We start from the raw sequence: 19,863 nt of genomic DNA, 5'->3' as shown, positions 1-19,863 counted from the left end.
TGTCATCATCTAGTAACATCGATATCTCCGGTCCAAGTAATCTGCACTCAACACACTATCCCCATTGTTACAACTCTGCACCACCAACCCGATAAATCTCATTATACCCCCCTAACGCCACCTCCTTAAGTGTCTCTCCATCCCTCCCCGCAAACCTCCCCGGATCTAGCCCCTCCTTGATCTCCCCATCCACCTCCTTCCCTTCCAACACATCACACAAAAACCTCGCAGTGCCTGCCGCATGCGTAACCCACACTGCAGCAGCCAGATACACGCCCTCTAACCCAGGAACCTCACCCACAAGGGGCAAGTTGTCCGGCGTCATGGAGAAAATCCCATTGAATGTTTCTCTGGGGGCGAGACCTGTTTCGGATGGGATGAATCCCAGCGCGTGTTTCAAAGTGTTGTCAAACTCAGAAATCCACTCGCCGATGGCGGTACCCTTTGGTTCCTGCGCGACAGGAGCGTGGTTGTACGAGCCGAGGCCGTAGAAAGGGCCGTGGTCGCGCGCATAGACGTGGTGGTCGGGCCAGCGGATCCATGGGGATGGTACCTTCTTCTGGTCGTGGTAAGGCCCGTACATGTATGGATGAGCGACGGGGACGATAGGGATAGGGGTATTAATGTCCGATAGAAGCTCAGGGGCCCAGATACCCGTAGCGAGGATGACAGTCTTAGCGGGGATGAATCCAGCTGTACCTGTGTTCACGCCATCCACGCGACCATTACCATCTTTATGAATACCAGTAATATCTGCTTCGATGCACTCGACGCCTCTAGCGCGTGCTTCATCTTGATAGAACCTCGTGATACAGGTAGCATTTGCTGCACCGTCACTGGCGAAGTACAACGCACTTGTGACATCCTCCTTCTTGATCAGGGCTGGGGCCATGCGGGCTGCTTCCTCCGGGGAGATGAGTTCCGCAGGGAGGCCTGCTGCTCTGGCCGAATCATATCGGCGCTGGAGACGCTCTGCGCCTGTCTGGCTCGTAGCCAGCTCGATCCCGCCGATGGTGTCAAAGCCGCCTGGGATCGTGGTGTACTCCTGCACGGTGTCTCTGGCGAGGCGGGTGAGGATGGCGCTGTCGTTGTATTGGCCGACGAAGCCGGGAGCGTGGCCGGTTGAGCCATTGAGGGGGGTTAGGGAGCGTTCAAGGAGGATGATTTTCTTGGTTGTGTTGTTGTTGGAGAGGTAGTATGCTAGGGCCGAGCCGACAATGCCGGCGCCGATGATGGCGATGTCGGCGGGTTCTTGGGTAGATTGCATGGTGGTAGTAGTAGCTGCGATGTTTCGTTGGTAGCTGGCAGGTAAGTAGTTGGGACATGGTTAGTATATAAGGGTCGAGGCATGGCGGAAGCCAAGATCCTGGCCGCGTGTGCTTTGCGGGTTCTTGTTGAGTCACCTCGTATACTAGTACTATTTAGCAAGTCTTGGAAGCTATATATAGTGTCGGGTTGAGACAAACATATCCACATCCGACGGAAGATTGACGAATGGACGGAATGATGTCATAACTTACTTCAATGGTATAGATTCGGTTAAGTATTGTCAGTGGAGCAAAGTAGGTGACATGTAAAGCATATAATATCAGACATCAACATTATTAATATAGCATAACTCATGCATTAAGTATACAGTGTATCCATCACCATAAATCATACACCATGATCACTACGCCTCGATCTTTCCGGGTTCGCCCGCGTTGCGTCCCAGATATGCCGACTCCTCGATGTTGTTCAACTCGTCTTCCTCCTTATCAAGCTTCAAGTTGCAGAGGAAGAAGAGATTTCCACCGACGAAAGCCAGCACGGCGACGAACCCATAGTTCCAGATCAAGAGGGGATCGGTTGACAGGGCGGTAAGACCCTGCTGGATAGCAGATGAAATGGCGTTCATGAAGAGGTAAAGAGATTGAACTAGTACTTGTTAGTAACAATTCAATTGACACATTCAGGAAAGAGGGCTTACCCAAACTCTTCATGTTCTTCGGCGCCTTGGTATACGCATACTCGTAACCAGTAATGGAGGCGAAAATTTCCGAAAAGGCAATCAGCACGTAAGGCACTGCCTGCACCCACACGTTGATGGGAGCGGCCTCGTCGCAGGTGCTGGGGTGGTTGCCACAGGGGCTCAGCTTGTAGATGTAGTATTGCGTGACAGCAGCGGCAATCATGGATGCGGAGGCCAGCAGGTATCCAGCATAGATACGCTTGATCGGGGTGAAGTGGAAGCCCATCTTGCGGAGACCCGGGTAGACGAACTGATCCATGATCGGGATGAAGATGATGAGGGCAAGGGGGTCCAGGTTGTTGATGATATCGTTAGGTACGCCGTGCAGCTGCATGGTGGCCGCCTGAGAGGTCAGGTTGTTGGTCATTTGTCCATAGGCCAGCCCTGCGGAGATAAGTTAGGATGGCCATATGGCTTCAGGTCGAGATGGGGAACTAACAGTAAAGAGGGTACCAGGCAAAGACAGCACAGGCCTTGACGGCACGACGCACTTCTTCGACCCAATTGTCATCAAAGGTCATCCAACTGGGCTTGTTGGCAAGGCGACTGGGCTTGACGCTGTCCCAGAATTCTGTCGATTGGCAACGGTGGTAGCTAATCCGTTAGCAAAATCCCAGCAGTATCTGGGAATGACTTACAAAGTGACAGGGTTCCAGGACCATTGGCCCCGGAGAGCCAGGCTCCAAAGCTGGAAGGCCTTGGTCACAACTGATCCAGTCGGGGGCGTCACAGTGTATCGCTTGCGGCAGAAGAAAAGGACAATTGGACAGATACCGAACATGATGGTCGGCAAGAGGAACGCCAGCCAGTATCCCACGTACTTCTCCGCGTACACCATGGCCACAGAGCCGATAAGGGAGCCGACGTTAATCATGAAGTAGAAGTAGAGGAAAATGCGAGTAATGGTCTGTGCGGGATCGACGATAACACGCTCTCCAGTCTTGGGGATAGTCTTAATGAAAAGCTTGGTCTCCTTGTACTGTTCGGCAATCAGGGGCGAGATGTTGGATCTGTGACGGTTAGGCTTGACTCCTCAATGGGGAGTGGCAGCACCTACTTGAATCCACCCACACCAATACCGAAAATCACCAGACCAACAGCGAAGCAAGCCAATGCACCGTTCGCATGTACAATAACCGGGGGAATAGAGGAGATGATGATGACAATGTGACCAAGCATAGCAAAACCAATGGAGACTTGGATAGTTCGCATACGACCCCAGTATTCATCGGCAATCCAGGCACCCAAGATGGGCATAACGTAGCACCAGAAGGTGTTGACTAAGAGTCAGTTAGCATAGCTTTCATTTTCACGATGTTCGAAGAGGCCTACAGGTAGTCAATGCAGTGGAGGTCCGTTCACCCTGGCCCAGAGCACCCGACTGTCCACTGTACCCGGCACCCGTGGTGGAGCCGGCGGGGAGAGGCTGCTGGATAAAGTTGACATCTAATCAGGGTTAGTCACAGCTTTTAACAACCTCCTGCTACACATACAAACTGCAGTTGTTCCATAGTATGAGAAGCGCTCGCACAGCTCGACAAACGCGACCGTGTAAGCGGTCCAGCTGACCGTGTCAGAGACTCGACGTAGTGTCCGCTCCTCTTCCTCGGTGGGGTACTCGCGCCCATCGTCGTGGACATCGTGGATATATGGCACGGCCGACACCACCGCGGTTTCTTTCTCGTTAATGGGGAGATGAGACTCTTTCTTCTCTTCAACTGCCTGGATCTCCTTTTGGGGAGCATGGGCCTGTGCGACATAGACCAGATCGTCTGCGCCAACGGGATCACTCATCTTGGCGAACACGGGCCCTGACAGGGTCTGACTGGAGGGATGGAAAATGGATGGGAAAGACGATCGCACAAGAAAAAAGGGGATCAGCCTGGGGAGCAAGGGATTAATAAGGCCTGAGAGGCGAGAAGCAGCCGAGAGACAAGCGACCTAGTGAGCCGGCTGGGTGTTGCATTTGGGTAAGCTGCGACAGGCTCGCTTCGGGGCCACTATCAGTGCGCGGAGACTACTCCAGATGCCTCGAAGCTGGCTAGTGCCAAGGCCTAATTCCCACCGGTGCAGCGTCGGAGATCGGGACCCAATGTGGATGGTAGCCACTATCTATTTTGCATGACAGCCAGTATCACGCGATGGGTTGGTGCACTTCTTCGCCGCTGCCTATGCGGCCAGGCAGTGGGGAGGCTTATCCAGGGAGGTTCTAGCGTCCATCTAGAACGCACAAAGCTGGCATCCGGACCTGCTCTGTTCCATGTTTCTGTGGCAAACATGGCCGTTGCAGTCCGAGTGGCATGTGGTCCAGAGTGGATAAGAAACTGGGGGAAGTAGTGTGGGCAAATGAGGTAACGTCCATATGGGAGAGTTGACCGAAGTACGCGCGATCATTTGTCCAAGTCCCTGCATGGTGGCGGACGAGCAGGATTAGCTTCCACTAAACATCGTGGATTCATCGCGGTGGGAAGCGACGCTGCTATCGGACTATCTGAGGGCGGATTGAATAGGAACGGGACCACTAGTCATGTCTGATGGCACCGGCTAAACTAGTCTATCTAGCTTTCTCGCCAACGCGGCAAGTGAAGTGGCTAATGCAGCCGGATGGATGTCCAACCGTGGGATCTTCCACAATCCCCGCACTCCCACGCGTCTCTCCTGGAGAGGCACAGGGGTGGCAGGTGGACACGGCGAGTAGGGGGGCGTCTACTCTATCTCACCTCCCAACCACGCAGGATGGTTTGTAAAAAGCAAGTATGCGAGCTGGAAAGGAGTGAGACTCGGAGTCACCGAGAGAGCTGGGGATAAGGCTGGCTCGGGGGGACCGTAACAGGAAGGATGGAGAAAAAAAGCAATATCAGGGACCGAGTTGGCCAATGGATGAGGTCCAGTGAGGGCCAAGCATTGCGTGCTCTGACTGGTCCGGATGATGTCTCAGAAGATAAACTAACCTGAACCATGGAAAGTACGACTGGTATATTACTGATGAAGGAAGCGGAAATAAAATGAGATATCGGGAGTCAAAGATATGAAACTGATAGAGGCAAGTCGGAGATGACACCACCGCCAGCACTGATAACGGCATCAGCCGCAACCAATCAGATCTGATAATCATACAATGCCAAGACCATGCGGGTCTTGGCAGTGGAGCTTCGACGAAGCCAAGTGGGTGGAGGCCGAAAAGAATTATCCGGATAGACTCACGCTGCTATCAGCCCGATTCCGTCCTTTGGAGGATATACTTGCCCGCTGCTACTGCTGCTGCGCACACCCTGATGCAGTAATGTCCAAACGAGACTACGCCTAGATTATCCACCTGCATCTCACTCCGTAACTAGCCGGAATAATCAAGCTGAACTGATAGCTGCACCAATGGTCTGATGGTTCGAGCAGCTGCTGTAGACGGTTCGGGGATGCTGCCAGGATGGGCACGTCCCTCGTGGCCTCTCAAACCTTTACGTACTGGAATCCTATCAAGCATTCATGAACGCCTGACCTAGTCTCAGTTTGGATTAGTCTCCCCTCCAGATCCCGCTGTTGTGATCTCATCACGTGTTTATGGCCTGGGGCAGATATTAGCTCACGTGTACCACCATCCTCTATAGCATTCTCATGGTCACCACCACTATGTTTCTTCAGAATCTTGACGCGGGGGTTTGACGAACAACACATGGGCCGGCTGCTACGGGCAGTTTAACCTTACTTATATGTGGGGTTGGCTCGACATTTCGTATTCTGCAGGGAAAAGCACGCCTTACTCCGCGGTTCTGATTCCTGCGGAAAAAAGATTAAGCTTCATATTGTTGACTCTCAAGCCATCCAAATGATGGTCTAGCATTCGGAAGTATTCCGACTGCCGACGCACGTTAGTTGCCGATATCTCACCTCTGAAGTCCATGCTTAAGTCTCAGCATTGGACAAGCGCTAGTCAACTAGTTTGGACGCATTACGCGTGCTTTCCCCAGCAAGCGCCTCCCCTCGGGCCTAAGCTGTAGTCACAGAGGCAGCGGATACACTTGGAGAGTGTCTGGTCACTTCATACTCTCCCAAGTACCCTCATGTATCAGCCCTACAGACTCCAGATATAATTTCTGGACGGCTCTTAGATGCCATGCCGCTATGCTGATCTTCCGACCAATAAGCGGCGGGGAACGCCACCGCGAGGCTGAGGCTGACTCCATCGCTTCATCCCACGAAGACCTCTTCTTCCGCTGATGCTACCTAATGTACATAAGCATGGAGAAGTCTCCTGCAGCCATCTACTTGGAATTGGACGATGACCGTGTTGACCAGCTTATGCGGGCCGCCCACCGAGGCTTGCTTCCCGAGGTTCAATCCCTCCTCTATGGCGTTTCCCCCAACGTCCAAGACCAGACCGGTCGGACGGCTTTCTCATGGACCGCATCCTGTGGCTTTTCACGGGCCCAGTCCATAGAAGAGCGAAACCGTTGTGATAATGTGTTGCAGTATCTTCTGGACAGAGGTGCCAATCCCGATCTCGGTGACCACCATGGCGAAACACCTCTCCACTGGGCCGTGAAAGGTGGGGATCGCGAAATGGTAGACCTCCTTCTGATGAAGGGAGTTTCCTCCGATATCGCAGACTCCCGTGGTCGTACGCCGTTATCACGTGCAGCGGGACAAGGACTCTGCACCATCGTGGAGTTATTGCTATCCACTGGCAGAGCAGATCCAGATAGCAAGGACAGCCGGGGCCGGACTCCGCTATCATGGGCGGCCGAAAACTGGCACTTGGATACCGTGCGCGCACTGGTTGCGCACGGGGCTAGCGCCGATATCCACGACCACGAGGGGCAGATTCCACTCTGGTGGGTCATCAGTAACCATAGTAAGAGACGAGAGTCACACGGGCAGCATCCAGAGGACTTTCAGCAGTGGCTTGCCGCTCTCGGACCGACGCATGGTGTGGAGCCAATGACCAAGGCCCGACGAACCTTTTTAGCCTGGGCGAGTGAACGCGGCGACACGGCGCTTGTGCAAGAGCTGCTGAAGACGACCTGGGCAGACCCTAACTCTATTGATCGTTACAGGAAGACCCCGCTGGTGTACGCGCTTGAATGGAGTCACTACGAGATAGCGGACATGCTGATGTCTGGCTCGGGGGATGACAGAGATCGTAATCACGATATTGTGTCGCTAAAGCTGATGGTTCAAGAGAGCCGAGCTCGATTGCTGAAACCGTTCCTGGAGCGGTACAAGCCAGATCTGAGCAACGAGGACGAGTCGAGCCCAATTCCTCTGATGAGATGGGCACTACAGCAGGCCGATCGCTCGACGGTGGCCATTCTTCTAGAACACAAGGCTGGAGTAGATGGGCTGGAGAACGGGGACTGGTTTGGTCCTTGCAGCGTGGCTGGAACACCAGCAAATTTACTGTTGGCTCACACTCGGACCGATGGTGCCTCAATTCCTGTGATGGATATGACCATTCCAGATGGTGATCGTGCGGCGTTAACGGCATTGTTAAGCCATCGGAGGCAGATGATGACGCTTGACGATGGCTACGATGGGAGATATAGCCGTGGGCTGAAATCCAGTGTCGCAGTGGATATTGCGGTCTACAGGGATGGACGGCGTGCGGCGCGTTGGATCAATGACGATACTTTGTACCAAGACATAAAGGCAATGCCCAAGACGGCAGACGAGACACATCTTCTGTAAGCTGATCAAGCGAATAATGGCTATGAGGACGTGATGCTGATGCAATTCAGACTCTTCCGAGAAAATCATTATTGGAACACATATTGCCAACTGAGCGATACGCCAAACGAGCTGCAATTTTCTCTCGGAAATAAAAGTCCCTGTCGAACTTTCTCACTGTTTGTCCGCCTGGACATGAAGATCGGGACCTCCTTTACCGACGACCAGGACGACGACCGCAAGGTCCGCATTATCGAATGGGCCGTTCTGGAAGCGCCTCAGAAGACTATCCACTACTTCAGCAACCTGTCATACGGATGGATCCCTGAGAGTGACCTGGAGCTGGTGCAGCTGTTTATGCAAACATGGCGGGACGACTGGATCGCGTTTTGCCGGGAGGCTCGGGGGTACTTGGGACGGCTGGTATGTTCTCGAGAAGTTTTATGTTGGGCGACTGCTAATTACGCAGCGAACACATCAATTGACTGCCCGAGGCAAAGATGACCGACTTATTGACTCTATCGCCGAAAGCATGCAGCAATGGACGCAAATTCAAGCATCGTTGGCCGAGCAACTTAGCCAGGCTAGGTATTTTGTGACGCAGTACCAGCGGTTCAGCGAGACGCGCAAGTTCAGTGAAAAGATGCAGATTATGATAGATGGATTAGACAAAGAGATATCAGGACAGATTGATAAGCTAGAGCAGACGGTGCGCGATTTGCTGCAGATTGTACGCTTCCCTCGTGGCAGTCTGTGAGCGTACAGCTAATATTGGTAGGAATTTGCGTGGGTGTCAATTAATGAGGCGCACCGGTCGACTAGCTTGGCGACGAGCATGAAACGGCTCAGTTGGATTACGGTATGTCTGCTTTCTTGTTTCAACCATGGCAACTAACGGATGGATAGTTCATTTTTCTTCCCTTGACATTTGCGTCGGTGAGCATACCACCATCCATCGACAAGTCAATTCTAACTGAACAGAGTTTATTCGGCATGAACGTGGATATCCTCAGCGACAACCCTTCATGGCGCTGGTATCCTCTCATTGGAGGAGTTCTACTGCTATTGACGGTGGCAGTATGGCTGTCGAGCAAGTTTACGAATGTGCGTGTCTCCGACCCGGTCTAGACTTTCACTTCACTAATCTTTACAGATTGAGCGATGGGTAGAGGATAAAGCGGAGCAGCTTATCAACGGACGTCAGAAGAAAGAGACACTCGTGTGGTGATACCCGTGTTAACTGGTTAAAATTCACACCAAACACACTAAGTAATACAATATCATCAACCACACTATATACCCACCCTTCTAAATCAAGTCGATGTCTAGACAGTAAAGTCACGAGCATGCACTCCCTGACGAGTCAGAAGGGCAGTCAACAGCGCGCGCACATCAGTGAGGATCTCAGAGGCGGTCGTCGGGACGGGAAGAGCGGCAGATCCAGAGGCAGCAGCAGCAGAGGGAGCAGCAGAGGGCGTAGCGATGACAGGGGCAGAAGCAGAGGGGGTAGCCGCGGCAGTAGACTCGGAGCTGGAGGTAGTCGCAGCCGAGGTCCTCGAAGCAGAAGTAGTAGAAGACGAAGCAACAGCCACATTCTGAGTGGGGGTAGCAGCGGCAGCAGTGGTAGTTGCCTCGACAGACGTAGTGGCAGCAGAAATAGCGGAAGAAGTAGCAGAGGTAGTAGTAGTAGCAGCACCAGCAGCAGTAGTCGAAGAACTCTCACTACCACTAGCACTAGCACTGCTACCATCTCCAATACTCTTCGTCAAATCGCCCTTCTCAATATAAACTCCACTCCAGAACCAGTCCTCGGTCCCATCGCCAGTCAAACTCAACACACCGACATGGAAATCCGCCCCATTGGAGCTCGCACTCGCACTAACAGGACTAACCACCTCCGTCAAGGCATCCGATCCATTCGACGCCCAAAGCCCAACCTTCTGGTTATCGAAATCAATATCGTACGCAAAGTTGTACCACTTGCCCGTCTCAAGCTCCACAGAGTAATGCGTATCCCCACCGGCATTCCACTTCAGCGTGTTGTCCTGGTACTGCAACTCCGTGAAATGGCTCTCGAAGAAGGCGATTTGGTGCTCGCTTGACGAGGACGGAGGGTTGGTGCTGCTGGCGCTCAGGGAGAAGTGGTAGTACAGGTGGCCGGATCCCAGGTCGGAGGCAGAGCTGGAGGGCGACATTTGGGGGATCAGCTCGGTGCGTTGCATGCTTTGGCCTTCCCAGAAAGAGGTACTGTCCTATATTATCCCCGGAGGGGGATGGGTTAGTTTTACTGTTATAGTGGAGATAGGGAGGATGGGTTAAGGGATATGGGGAAGAGTACAAGTCTGGTACGCAGACCCTGGGCATCGCTCGCTGCTGGGTTCTTGTAGTCGCTGGAGAGAGCTAGATACTCGGAGGTTTCGCCGTCGCCGTGGATGTACCATTGCCAGGGCGCGATTTGGTTGCTCCATGACCCTATCTCTATTTAGTATTCGGTACCATAGAGGATATTACGGTTCACAGCAAGGGGTTATACATTCGTCAAAGTCAGCGACATTATAGGACGAGTTGAAGATGCCGCTCCACAGTACGGATCCGGCCAGTGTGGAGGCGGGGAAGGCGAGGAAGGCGGCTCCTTTCATGGTGATACTTACGCGGTATATAATGAGTGACTTATGGAAGTAGAGAAGAGAAGCAAAGATAGAGAAAGTAAAGAATGTATGTGACCGGCACAATGAAGAAAAGAATGGTGGTTAGAGAGAGAATGGAAACATGGGCAGTGACAGGTTTAAGTAGGGCTTGGATGCTGGATACAGGCTTGCGGGTAAACTGAAACAAATATCCGCTGGCGGTTTCATCACCGCCGCTGTTAGATTAAGCTTGTTTCAAATTGATCGAACAGGGTCCATGACATGACCGACTTGAGACTGACAGCGGTAATCAATTGATTATCTTTAGTTTAAGGGTGGCAACTATGCAGACGCTAATTGGTTGTGCTCTGTCCATGCTTGTCTAGTCCACACACAGGTTATTACAAGTTAACGCCTTGCACATGTTTGTTCGCTCCAGCACGTCCACTCAGTGCCTAATTGTATCTTGCTCACAACGCAAGAACCGCCTCCTTCAGCTTGGCGAAATTAGGCGTTCCCAGCCCTGTCGCCGGATCCCATCCCGTCGTGGCATTCCAGCTCGCCCACGGGATCACTCCAGCGCCCTCCACATCGCCTTGGCAGCCCACTGCCTCGCCACTGGTAATGTCGTTCAGACTCTTGTAGCCGCTAGAGTACAGCCAAGGGTTCAAGAAACCCAAAGATGTCTTGTTAGCCCGCAGACGGGCATCGTTCAGCAGCGCCACGACACCCGCAAACACAGGACTAGCGCCAGAAGTACCAGCCACAAGGCCGAGCTCACCATCGATATAAGTCAAGTAGCTATTGCACATCAGCAGATGTCCATACACTTCTCTGAAATCGATACATACTAAGGAGATCCTGCAAACGCAGACACGTCAGGGAACGCGCGACCGCTGAAGTTGGTGTATTGCTCGTAGTACTTCTTCGTCGATGCCGAGATGTACTTGTCCAGGTAGGTCCCAACCTGGTCCGACTGGTATGACGGCTGCGAGAAGTAGTTGCTGAAGCCGCCAGAGCTGTCCACCCAGGCGACTTCGGGCACGTCTTGGGTGCCACCGACCGCGGTGATGTAGGGACATGTTCCTGGAAACATGGGTGTGAATTCGGTCTTGTCGGTGCCGTCGTTGGACATGCATGCGCCGCCAACACCTGGATTTGTTAATGTCTTCGTCATGTTAATGGAATGGGGGAAGCTTACCAGAGTCGCCAGACGATTCGAGAATGGAGATACCACGTGTGCCCATCAGGCCGATCAGGTTGCACACGCGAGTAGCGTAGGCGATGGGGACAGTCTATCCTGTTAGCAGGCATCTCATGTGGAAGGTAGGGATGCTTACATCTTCGTCATCGCCGTACGAGTTGCTGATGACTAGCGGCAGCTCGTCGTTGGTCTTGGCCAGCAGGTACTCGTAGTACTGAAGGTAAGGCTCGTTCTCGTCGGTCGTGGTCTCGACGTCGGGAATGAACGGACTAACCAAGCTGATTAGCCTTGATTCTGATTCTCGTCTTCAACATACTCACGGAGATCCACCGGTAATATACTCTGTCACCGGCAAGGGATGAGAAATGCCAACGATGTTCTGCACATCGAGGTCAGCTTCACCATCAGGATCATTCTCCTGGTTGTTGATCCCCCCGTTGATGGTCTCAACAGTGAAGCTCTGCTCCGGAATGTCAAAGTACTGGGTGAATAGATCCAAGTCCGAGTACAAGGCCGACTCGTTCAAGAAACTGCCAAACCCAACACGACTTCCCGAAGATTTCTCGGGCGTGTAGTCAATACTATACTGTTCCTTGAGGCAATCCGGGGTGATGTACTCGCACACATCACTGCTCTTGCCGCTGCTCTCCTTGGTAGTCTGCGAAGCACGCACGGCCGCCGAGCGGGCAGCGTTAGATCTTCCAAAGAAAACAGTTGGCGAAATGAGGTCAATGGACCCAGCCAGATCATCCGGAACAGAGTACTTCGTCGTGCGCAGCTTCTGGGTAGATCCGCTCTTGTACACCGAGAAGGTGGTGTTGAGAAGCTGATTCGCTGTGCCCACAGTGGTCGCAAAGTTCAGGAGACCACCCTCCTTGTGGATCTTGGTGACGCCGTTCTTCTTCAACCAAGAAACAACAGCAGCGTCATCAGCGAGAGGAAACTGCTCGTTGATGTCGTCCAGATCCAAGAACTGGCCGTACGTGTCCTTGCCAGGGGTGGACACGGCCAGGAGCTTCTCCTCCAACTGGTCCAGGTTCTGGCGCGCCAGAGCCACAGACAGAGAAATGGTTGAGCTGGTATCAGCAGCCTTGACGAGCTTCCAGTCACTGGGGACAGACTTGACGGTCTCCAGAACGACACTGCCGAGCACAGGGGCAGCAAGGGCGAAGCCTGCCGAGAGGCGGGAGAAAGCGACCATGGCTGAAGAAAAAGCAAAAACGACCCTGGGTGGAGAGCAGGACAGACAATAAGGAGGGACGGCCTGTTTATTATAGATGAAGTTGATCAAGCCATTCTGCAGTGGGTTTGGGCCGTCGGAGGGCGGGCGGGCTCCGGCGTGGTGGAACAGGTCACGGTGCATGATGCATCCCTTGCATGTAGGGACGCGGTGAAGCCATTCCCGTCAACCCTATTATTCCTCTGGAAGGTTGAAGCCGCCAGAAAGCTTATAATGGGACGAATTACAACACAATAACTGCATCTCCGTACGCAAATGAAGATAAGATACCCCTTCAAAATTATAAAGGATGCAGATGTTCCTGCAGCAAATGCAAGCTACAGCAGAGCTTAGCCGCGGCACCCGGCATTCGGAGGAGCGACGGAGTCCGTCTGGCAATAGATTAATCGGCAGAAAAAGCACTGCGGACACTATGGAGACACTAACGGCACAGATAGGCGTTCTGCAGCAATAGTGGCTTATCAAGACCATAATTGAGGGGAACCCGCTCGGATGATACCATTGTTTGCCGAGATGGCCAGGTTTCCCTCGTGAGGTGATGCGAACCGTGAGGGGAATGTAGTATTGCATTCAGCTGTTTGGATAACGCCATTGATTCCCTCTCACTCGGATATTAAAATTTAGTAATCGCAATCAAACTCACATAGAACAATGATTGAGTCTCTTTAGTAACCACACAAGAATAATGCCTCATCCCGCCGGGCTTATCCCAACCATCACTTCCACTACTTCCGCTTCACTGTCTCCACAACCCACTCGATCCGCCCATCTTCCGCCACCTCCCCGAACATAAATGTCTCTGCGGCGCCCACTTTTCCATCTGGCATCGTCATGGTAGAGCTGTGTCTATCCGCAAATTGATTACCGTCGCGCAGGAACTGCGTAATCTTGAGCGTCACACTTCCTGGTGGAAGATTTCCTCGCAGCCACTTAATGTGTGCAACAAAGGCGGAGAAGTCGCGCATTGTCTCATCGTCGCGTTGTGTGAAAGTAGGTGTGAATAGCTTGGCCAGATCGGCTTCAGTAGTCTCAGGGGGGCCGCTGAAGAGGCTGGTTAGGGCCAATTCGAAGGTGGTGGCTTCGGAGGCAAATGTGGTGGTGGACATGGTGTGTGAGTCTCGTAGTATCCTCCTTGGCTCTTGGGGCAAATCGCAATGTATAAATCTGTAAATAGTTGTAATCTTTGAGTTGTGTCTGGTTATGGCATCATAGCTGCACTGCATGACATATAAATATTGTGGCATGATGGAAGCCTAACATACATTCACTTAGGGCTTGCCCCAAGTGAGTTGTTGCCTAAGTTGACAACAAATAGTATTGCATTTAGAAATGACAGTAAGGCTACTATGCCTGTATACAAACCAAATGTCTTTGTTTGATTCGCCTTCGTTGACAGATCGTGTATGCTGACGTGAGCGCTAGTGCTACCTAGGTACTATTCTGTGTTGGTTATTCCATGACACACCACAGAAACATTTCTCTTGTCAATGTTTGGCCCAACTTCTGACATCACAGCTCTTTAAAATCATATACCATCTAGATACGGCCACATTATAAGTCAGCTAGAAGGGACTGCGAACAGTGCTCACGTGACGGTTGTGAAGAATATTTCGATCATCAGCGTCACCAACAGCATGTGCCGCCTGGTATCGCTTAGTATCCAGCGCCACCCAGTCCATATACCCACGGATCCATTGCTTGCAACCATCCACAAGGCCACATAACTGTGGGCTTGCATCTTGCAAGATCTGGTATTCCAGCTTTTGAAATTTCTCTAGCTCTTCATATACACTCGCAGCTGTATGGTCAACACTCTCCTGCAAGGTGTAACCATCCGCCGCTCGGATGTACACCCTGTTCCAGAACTGACCCGGTTGGCGTGCCTCAACAATGAAACTGTGAATATCATTCGCCAAGCAGATAATGTTGTTCGTATAGCGACAAAGTTTCTGCACATCCGGTCGATAGAACTCCTCTGGACTGACGGGATCACAGTTCGATGCATCTGCCAACGCTAGACAAGATTCCGCGCCACTTGTATGGCGGCGGATAGATTCAAATTGGCTCACCCCTACCGGCTTTTCCTGGAGATGATACAGAATATGTAAGCCGGCAGTCGTGGCCCAGAGCCTTATTCCCTGGGCGAAACGCTCAAAATGTTTCGCTGATAACAGTTGACGTAATGACTGGCAAATGTCAAGCAACGCCAGTTCGCCATAGACAGGCTCGGGCCTTGCGCAGTTGAAATCAACCACGTCGATCATGGCGGTCAGGTTAGAGAGCGTGTTTGGCGTCACAAGGTCCACCCTGTCGAGAAAGAGTTCGTCCACAACAAAGTACCATACGAAGAATTTCGAGATGACTGACAGAAGCTCGGGTGCCGCCTTGGGATGGCACCGGGCTGCTAGCCAGGCGTAACGACTGCGCTTCACTCGTTCGCGGTAGGCTACATCGACCAACAAGCCCTTCTGATCGGCCCATTCAAGCATGCTGGCTTCCAGCTGGGGCACATTTGCTGCGATTTCTCCTGCCCATGGGATGTGCACTATAGGAACCTTAAGAGTGCCAAGCTGAGCTTCCAGGGTGTGTCGATCCATATTAATTACAGAATAATATAAAACGTTCGGAGATGTGTGTGATCTTGAATAGTCACTTATGAGAGTTTCCTGGAGTAACTTAACGAGAGGAGGGATACTTCCACTTTTTATACAGTGGTCCTTGTATTTCTGACGCTTGGCTTGTAGTTTTACTCCTTCCCGTTGACGTAGTTCTTGAATAGATGAACCCCCTTCTCAAGGGGCCACCAAAGATGAGTAAAGATGATACTTGCAATCCGCCCTACCGTAAAAATTGAGTAGCATGTCCTATGTACTGTCATCACCCCACACACTATCAGCCATTGGAATCCTGAGGCGTAAGTTATTCTGACTAGTGTCCAATAGAGTACCCCCACTACGATGTCTGTCACCGGATGCGGGAGAGGAGACGTACACGTCCCTATTCAGTAGGTATAGATCAACAGATCCTTTTCTTTCTGGTAACCTGCTGTGCAACCTCTCCCAAACAGACTATGCCTACTTTGTCTCAATACCACTCTTACCCCTTTCTATAATGGCTACTCTTTCCCCGTTAATCAATGTTCATCATCTGTTGGAGTCTCGCTAACGTACCGGATTATGGCTCTCAATATTACTGTCTCAGCAGCGGTTATGAGATTCGAAGGCACTGGTAGGGTAGATATCCACTGAAATTTGGCCGACCTGGACGATGCAGTGATCATGATTTATTGGTGACAACAAATGATTCCACGGCAGCTGGTCATTCAAGTTGTGTTACACGTCTATTCTATTATGCGCCCAGGAAAGGATGTAGGGGATTCACCTCCATTCAAGACAGCAATATTCATAGCGACAGGAACACGCCTCACTGATTATTGTCCAGCATAATCTAGGAGAACAATTAGTTCGCTCCGAGTATTAGAAAGATTGTCTGTCAAACTCTCGTACGCGGCTTTCCCAAAGTATTCATGTTGTTTAGCGTCTGAATCACTTGTTTCAAGCCAACTGTGGTTCGGAACACGGGGATATTTGTCCTGCACCCTATTCAGGGCGGAGTAAACTCTAATTAATCCTCGATAAAGCCACCTACAGCGACGACTTTCATCAGTATCAATTTCTGCTACAAATGTCTCAAAGGCAGCCACTGGCAAGCACCTATCCCTTCCCTGCGCCTCGCCCCTTACTGCTGACGACGACGGAGATTAGTTCCTTGACAGAACTTTGAGTCCAATCTGACACTGCGGGTAAATGACATACAAAGTATTTCCAGATCACGACAAGCTCAGCTCCAGCCAGGGGTAATACAGATTAATTCTTCCGGCATACCAATGCGGCGCAGAAACCTATTTTGTTGAACTGAGAATGTGTTCCACGAATCGAAGGGGGCGGTGACACGATCAGCAACATGGTTACACAACCGCTTTGATGGTCCAAGATGGAATATGTACCACCTACGATCTACTAGATGATACTGTGCATTGTGTCACAACTATAGCCCTTGCTTCTGTCCTTCATCAAAGTAATGACAGAATTGCCCACTCTATTCTGCGCGACTTTGGTGGTGAGATAACCGCTATGTGGCTCGCACGTGGACAGAATATACTTCTAAGTACCGATATATAAATATGTAGCTCATTCAGTCTAGGTTCTCCCAAAAATGGGGAATTGAAAGGGCAACCAAATCGATACATCGCGTAGATAAGCACCATTTTACCTCTTCGTGACTTTTCTTTCAACGAAAATGAACCATCATCGACAATTCCCCGGCTATGTGGAGCCTGGAGCAGGATCCAATCTCTCTCCCTTCATCCACTCGAAGCCCGCTCCCATGGATGATGCATTGAGGAGCCGTCTTCTAACCCGCTTCCAGCCCAGAATAAGCAACTACAACTCAGTTTCTCATGATGCTTGCATCGAGTGTCATATAGACCTGTTTGGGAGAGATGGGGTGGGAAAGATGATCGGGGGAATAAACGCGCACGATGGAGACTTCATAGCACTCTGTGCCCTGGAGGCGCTACCCGAACGGATTGGCTTCTGCTCGTATTTTAATGAGTATGGGTTTCTCGATGATGGTGAGAGGATCTTCAAGCCTCAAAAGCCGTGATTATTTTGAGTGGCTGACTCTTCTTTTCCTGGTTTTCAGACATGTCAGTCGATGCCATTCAGCCTGCAAGGCCAGTCTTAACAGACCCAGTCTTGACAAAGGCTCTAGGGGCAGAGAAAGCCAAAGAGATTACCACAGTCAATGGGAACTCTCACTGAAAACAGCAAATTATGGCGAAGATCTGGGCGATACAGAAAGTGCTCGATCCTGCATATCTGAGTCGCTGCCAGACGACTTTGAGACAGTGGTTTGAGACAGCACAACAAATTCGTGACAAGTATTTCACCGATATAGATGATTATCTGGCTACCAGAGCTGTGGATTGCGGTGCCAAGTCTGTGACTCCCTTATGGGAATTAGGATCGTTCTGCAGCTGACGCAGATGTGAAGCTGGATTGTCCATCTTATGGCCTGGTCTAGTGGTCTTGTGCTCACACCAGAAGAATACGACAAAGTCGGACCAGTTACGTATCTAGCTTATGTCGTTCTAGCCATCACGAATGACTTCTGGTCCTAGGAGAAAGAGAAACGGGCAACAAGAGAATCGGAAGGATCTGCTCCACTCGTGAATGCCGTGCAGTTGGTGATGGAAATATATAATACTAATGAAGAAAGCGCGAAGGAGATTGTCTGCAACATTATCCAGGAGCATGAAGAACGTTACTGCCGTCTTCGTGATGAATATCTCAAAAGACCAGATATTACCTTGGCGATTAAGAAGCGGTTTCGGATTGTTGAGCTATCCATTGCTGGAAATGCAATGTGGAGCATCCGCGTTTTGCGATATCATCAAGACGTACAGAATCCCTACGAAGGAACTTTCGACTTTCCTTCTGTCTTTAGCTCTCTGAAAATAACGCAGTTTTCTCCAGATGTGACATCACAAAGAGAGGGCATCGCAGGTATGCTTTCCTTCCTTCTTGACTTTACATGTGATGCGAGTCGCGACTAGAACGATTTTCATGTATAGATGTGAAACAAAAGAGTTCAGCATTGGCGCCAGCACCGAAGCTGGATGACACCGTAAGCACCATAATCACTCGATTCCTTGGCCACACTGACTGTCATAGATATCATGGAAGCCAGACGAATATCTCACCTCCACACCAACGAAAAGGTTCCACAATCAACTGGTAGACGCCCTCCAAGAGTGGTACCAGCTTCCCCAACCCTCGCTAGCTATTATTTCCGGAATAGCAACTCTGCTCTATGAAGCATCTCTCATGTAAGTCCTTAATATTGCATTGTGTGTCTACAAATCTGGCCTAACTCTTCTATTTCGAAGGCTGAACGATGTACAACACGTCAACCTCCTCCGTCGCGGCAAGCCTGCAGTCCATACCATCTTCGGCGTAGGACAAACCATCAACTCGGTATGTTTCCAAATCAATAACGCCCAGCGACTCTGTCTGCGGCTTTCTGCTTCAGCATCCTTGATCTTTTCCGGTCAGTCATATTATGAAATCTGGAACCGAGACATACATATACTAATACTGGTGTCTACCTCAGACCAACTTGCCCACCTCTTCGCCGGCCAAGCCCATGACCTCCACTGGGCCAGACACAAGACCATTCCGACAGAAGAAGAGTACTTCACAATGGTCGACGGCAGTACGTAACCCTACAATCAACTCGTCCACATGGCCTCTACTAATCACAGAGATCGAAGAACACGGCCCTCTCTTGGTACTCATCTCCCGACTAATGCAGAACGAAGCTACGCAAAACAGGTAAGTCGCCCTATCCCTACCGCTGAATTACCTTGCACGCACCACCCAGGAAGAAAATATATGCTAACTGACTCAGCACCCTCGACTTAACTCACTTCATGAACCTAATTGGAAGAGCCTACCAACTGGGAGACGACTACCAAAGTCTAGCATCCGCAGATGTAAGCAAGCCCACAACACACCATTTCAAACTAATTCATCTAATAGTACACCACCCAGCGCGGTCTTTGCCAAGGCCTTGACCAAGGAGGATTCTCTTATGCTTTACTCCGCGCCCTACAAAATTCCGAAGACCCCACCGTTCTCGAGGAATGGCTTCAGCACCATCGGGGAAGCACGAACAACTCTCCCGAGATGAATAACTTTATTTTTCGGACTGGTCGAACGCAGTGGAGGCCTCGAGGCAACCCGGGGTGTACTACATGAGCTTTCTGTGGAGATAATGAGGCAGCTTGAGATGTATGAAAGCAAGACGAAGGTGAAGAATTGGTTGTTGGCGACTATTCTGGCCAAGCTGCAGAATGACTTCTCTACTCGAAAAACTGAGAGTAAGAAAGAGGATACATTGGAGAAGGTGTTGCGTGTGTGGGGTGGCTATCGGGATGAGGCGTGGAGGGATGTTCTGAACTGAACTAGGGTTGGAGACAGAATCTTTGGACCTGATCTCACATAGTCGGCATATTTGAGTACTAGGAAGTATAGCTAGAAGACTACATCCCGGATCG

General features: G+C 51.1%; 8 protein-coding genes across 8 annotated transcripts; 2 read left to right on the top strand and 6 right to left on the bottom strand.

Annotated features, from left to right (window-relative positions):
- Nucleotides 1-67: 67 nt before the first annotated feature.
- On the bottom strand, nt 68-1,267 carry BO87DRAFT_420879 (NAD(P)/FAD-dependent oxidoreductase; the record flags this gene model as incomplete). The annotated part of the gene is made up of 1 exon (XM_025627029.1): nt 68-1,267. The coding sequence occupies one exon, from the start codon at nt 1,265-1,267 to the stop codon at nt 68-70; it is 1,200 nt and encodes a 399-aa protein (XP_025485248.1).
- Nucleotides 1,268-1,672: 405 nt separating this feature from the next.
- Nucleotides 1,673-3,805, bottom strand: BO87DRAFT_392432 (putative MFS peptide transporter; the record flags this gene model as incomplete). Its single annotated transcript, XM_025625010.1, has 7 exons — nt 1,673-1,917; nt 1,970-2,395; nt 2,451-2,605; nt 2,650-3,021; nt 3,069-3,291; nt 3,344-3,457; nt 3,505-3,805. 7 exons carry the CDS (start codon nt 3,803-3,805, stop codon nt 1,673-1,675), a joined length of 1,836 nt encoding a protein of 611 aa, XP_025485247.1.
- Nucleotides 3,806-8,421: 4,616 nt separating this feature from the next.
- Nucleotides 8,422-9,114, top strand: BO87DRAFT_371909 (uncharacterized protein). The gene is made up of 4 exons (XM_025622155.1): nt 8,422-8,531; nt 8,579-8,776; nt 8,826-8,941; nt 9,002-9,114. The coding sequence occupies exons 1-3, from the start codon at nt 8,508-8,510 to the stop codon at nt 8,898-8,900; spliced, it is 297 nt and encodes a 98-aa protein (XP_025485246.1). The 5' UTR covers nt 8,422-8,507; the 3' UTR covers nt 8,901-8,941; nt 9,002-9,114.
- On the bottom strand, nt 8,998-10,311 carry BO87DRAFT_454574 (glycoside hydrolase family 131 protein; the record flags this gene model as incomplete). Its single annotated transcript, XM_025628567.1, has 3 exons — nt 8,998-9,924; nt 10,011-10,144; nt 10,206-10,311. The coding sequence occupies 3 exons, from the start codon at nt 10,309-10,311 to the stop codon at nt 8,998-9,000; spliced, it is 1,167 nt and encodes a 388-aa protein (XP_025485245.1).
- Nucleotides 10,312-10,769: 458 nt separating this feature from the next.
- Nucleotides 10,770-12,704, bottom strand: BO87DRAFT_392429 (S53 family peptidase; the record flags this gene model as incomplete). Its single annotated transcript, XM_025625009.1, has 5 exons — nt 10,770-11,100; nt 11,151-11,451; nt 11,501-11,594; nt 11,640-11,772; nt 11,824-12,704. 5 exons carry the CDS (start codon nt 12,702-12,704, stop codon nt 10,770-10,772), a joined length of 1,740 nt encoding a protein of 579 aa, XP_025485244.1.
- A 339-nt stretch (nt 12,705-13,043) lies between these two features.
- Nucleotides 13,044-13,947, bottom strand: BO87DRAFT_371907 (uncharacterized protein). Its single transcript, XM_025622154.1, has one exon. It carries the CDS (start codon nt 13,847-13,849, stop codon nt 13,469-13,471), a length of 381 nt encoding a protein of 126 aa, XP_025485243.1. The 5' UTR covers nt 13,850-13,947; the 3' UTR covers nt 13,044-13,468.
- Nucleotides 13,948-14,305: 358 nt separating this feature from the next.
- On the bottom strand, nt 14,306-15,340 carry BO87DRAFT_381796 (terpene synthase metal-binding domain-containing protein; the record flags this gene model as incomplete). The annotated part of the gene is made up of 1 exon (XM_025624570.1): nt 14,306-15,340. The coding sequence occupies one exon, from the start codon at nt 15,338-15,340 to the stop codon at nt 14,306-14,308; it is 1,035 nt and encodes a 344-aa protein (XP_025485242.1).
- Nucleotides 15,341-17,578: 2,238 nt separating this feature from the next.
- On the top strand, nt 17,579-19,824 carry BO87DRAFT_432381 (polyprenyl synthetase; the record flags this gene model as incomplete). The annotated part of the gene is made up of 11 exons (XM_025627622.1): nt 17,579-17,742; nt 17,799-17,892; nt 17,926-18,310; nt 18,379-18,431; nt 18,479-18,633; nt 18,694-18,854; nt 18,918-19,019; nt 19,139-19,142; nt 19,215-19,299; nt 19,346-19,438; nt 19,542-19,824. 11 exons carry the CDS (start codon nt 17,579-17,581, stop codon nt 19,767-19,769), a joined length of 1,524 nt encoding a protein of 507 aa, XP_025485241.1. The 3' UTR covers nt 19,770-19,824.
- Nucleotides 19,825-19,863: the final 39 nt, after the last annotated feature.

This window comes from Aspergillus neoniger, assembly GCF_003184625.1.
Source record: "Aspergillus neoniger CBS 115656 unplaced genomic scaffold BO87scaffold_1, whole genome shotgun sequence".
Lineage (NCBI taxonomy): Eukaryota > Fungi > Ascomycota > Eurotiomycetes > Eurotiales > Aspergillaceae > Aspergillus > Aspergillus neoniger.
This window is presented reverse-complemented; position numbering and strand designations above follow the sequence as displayed.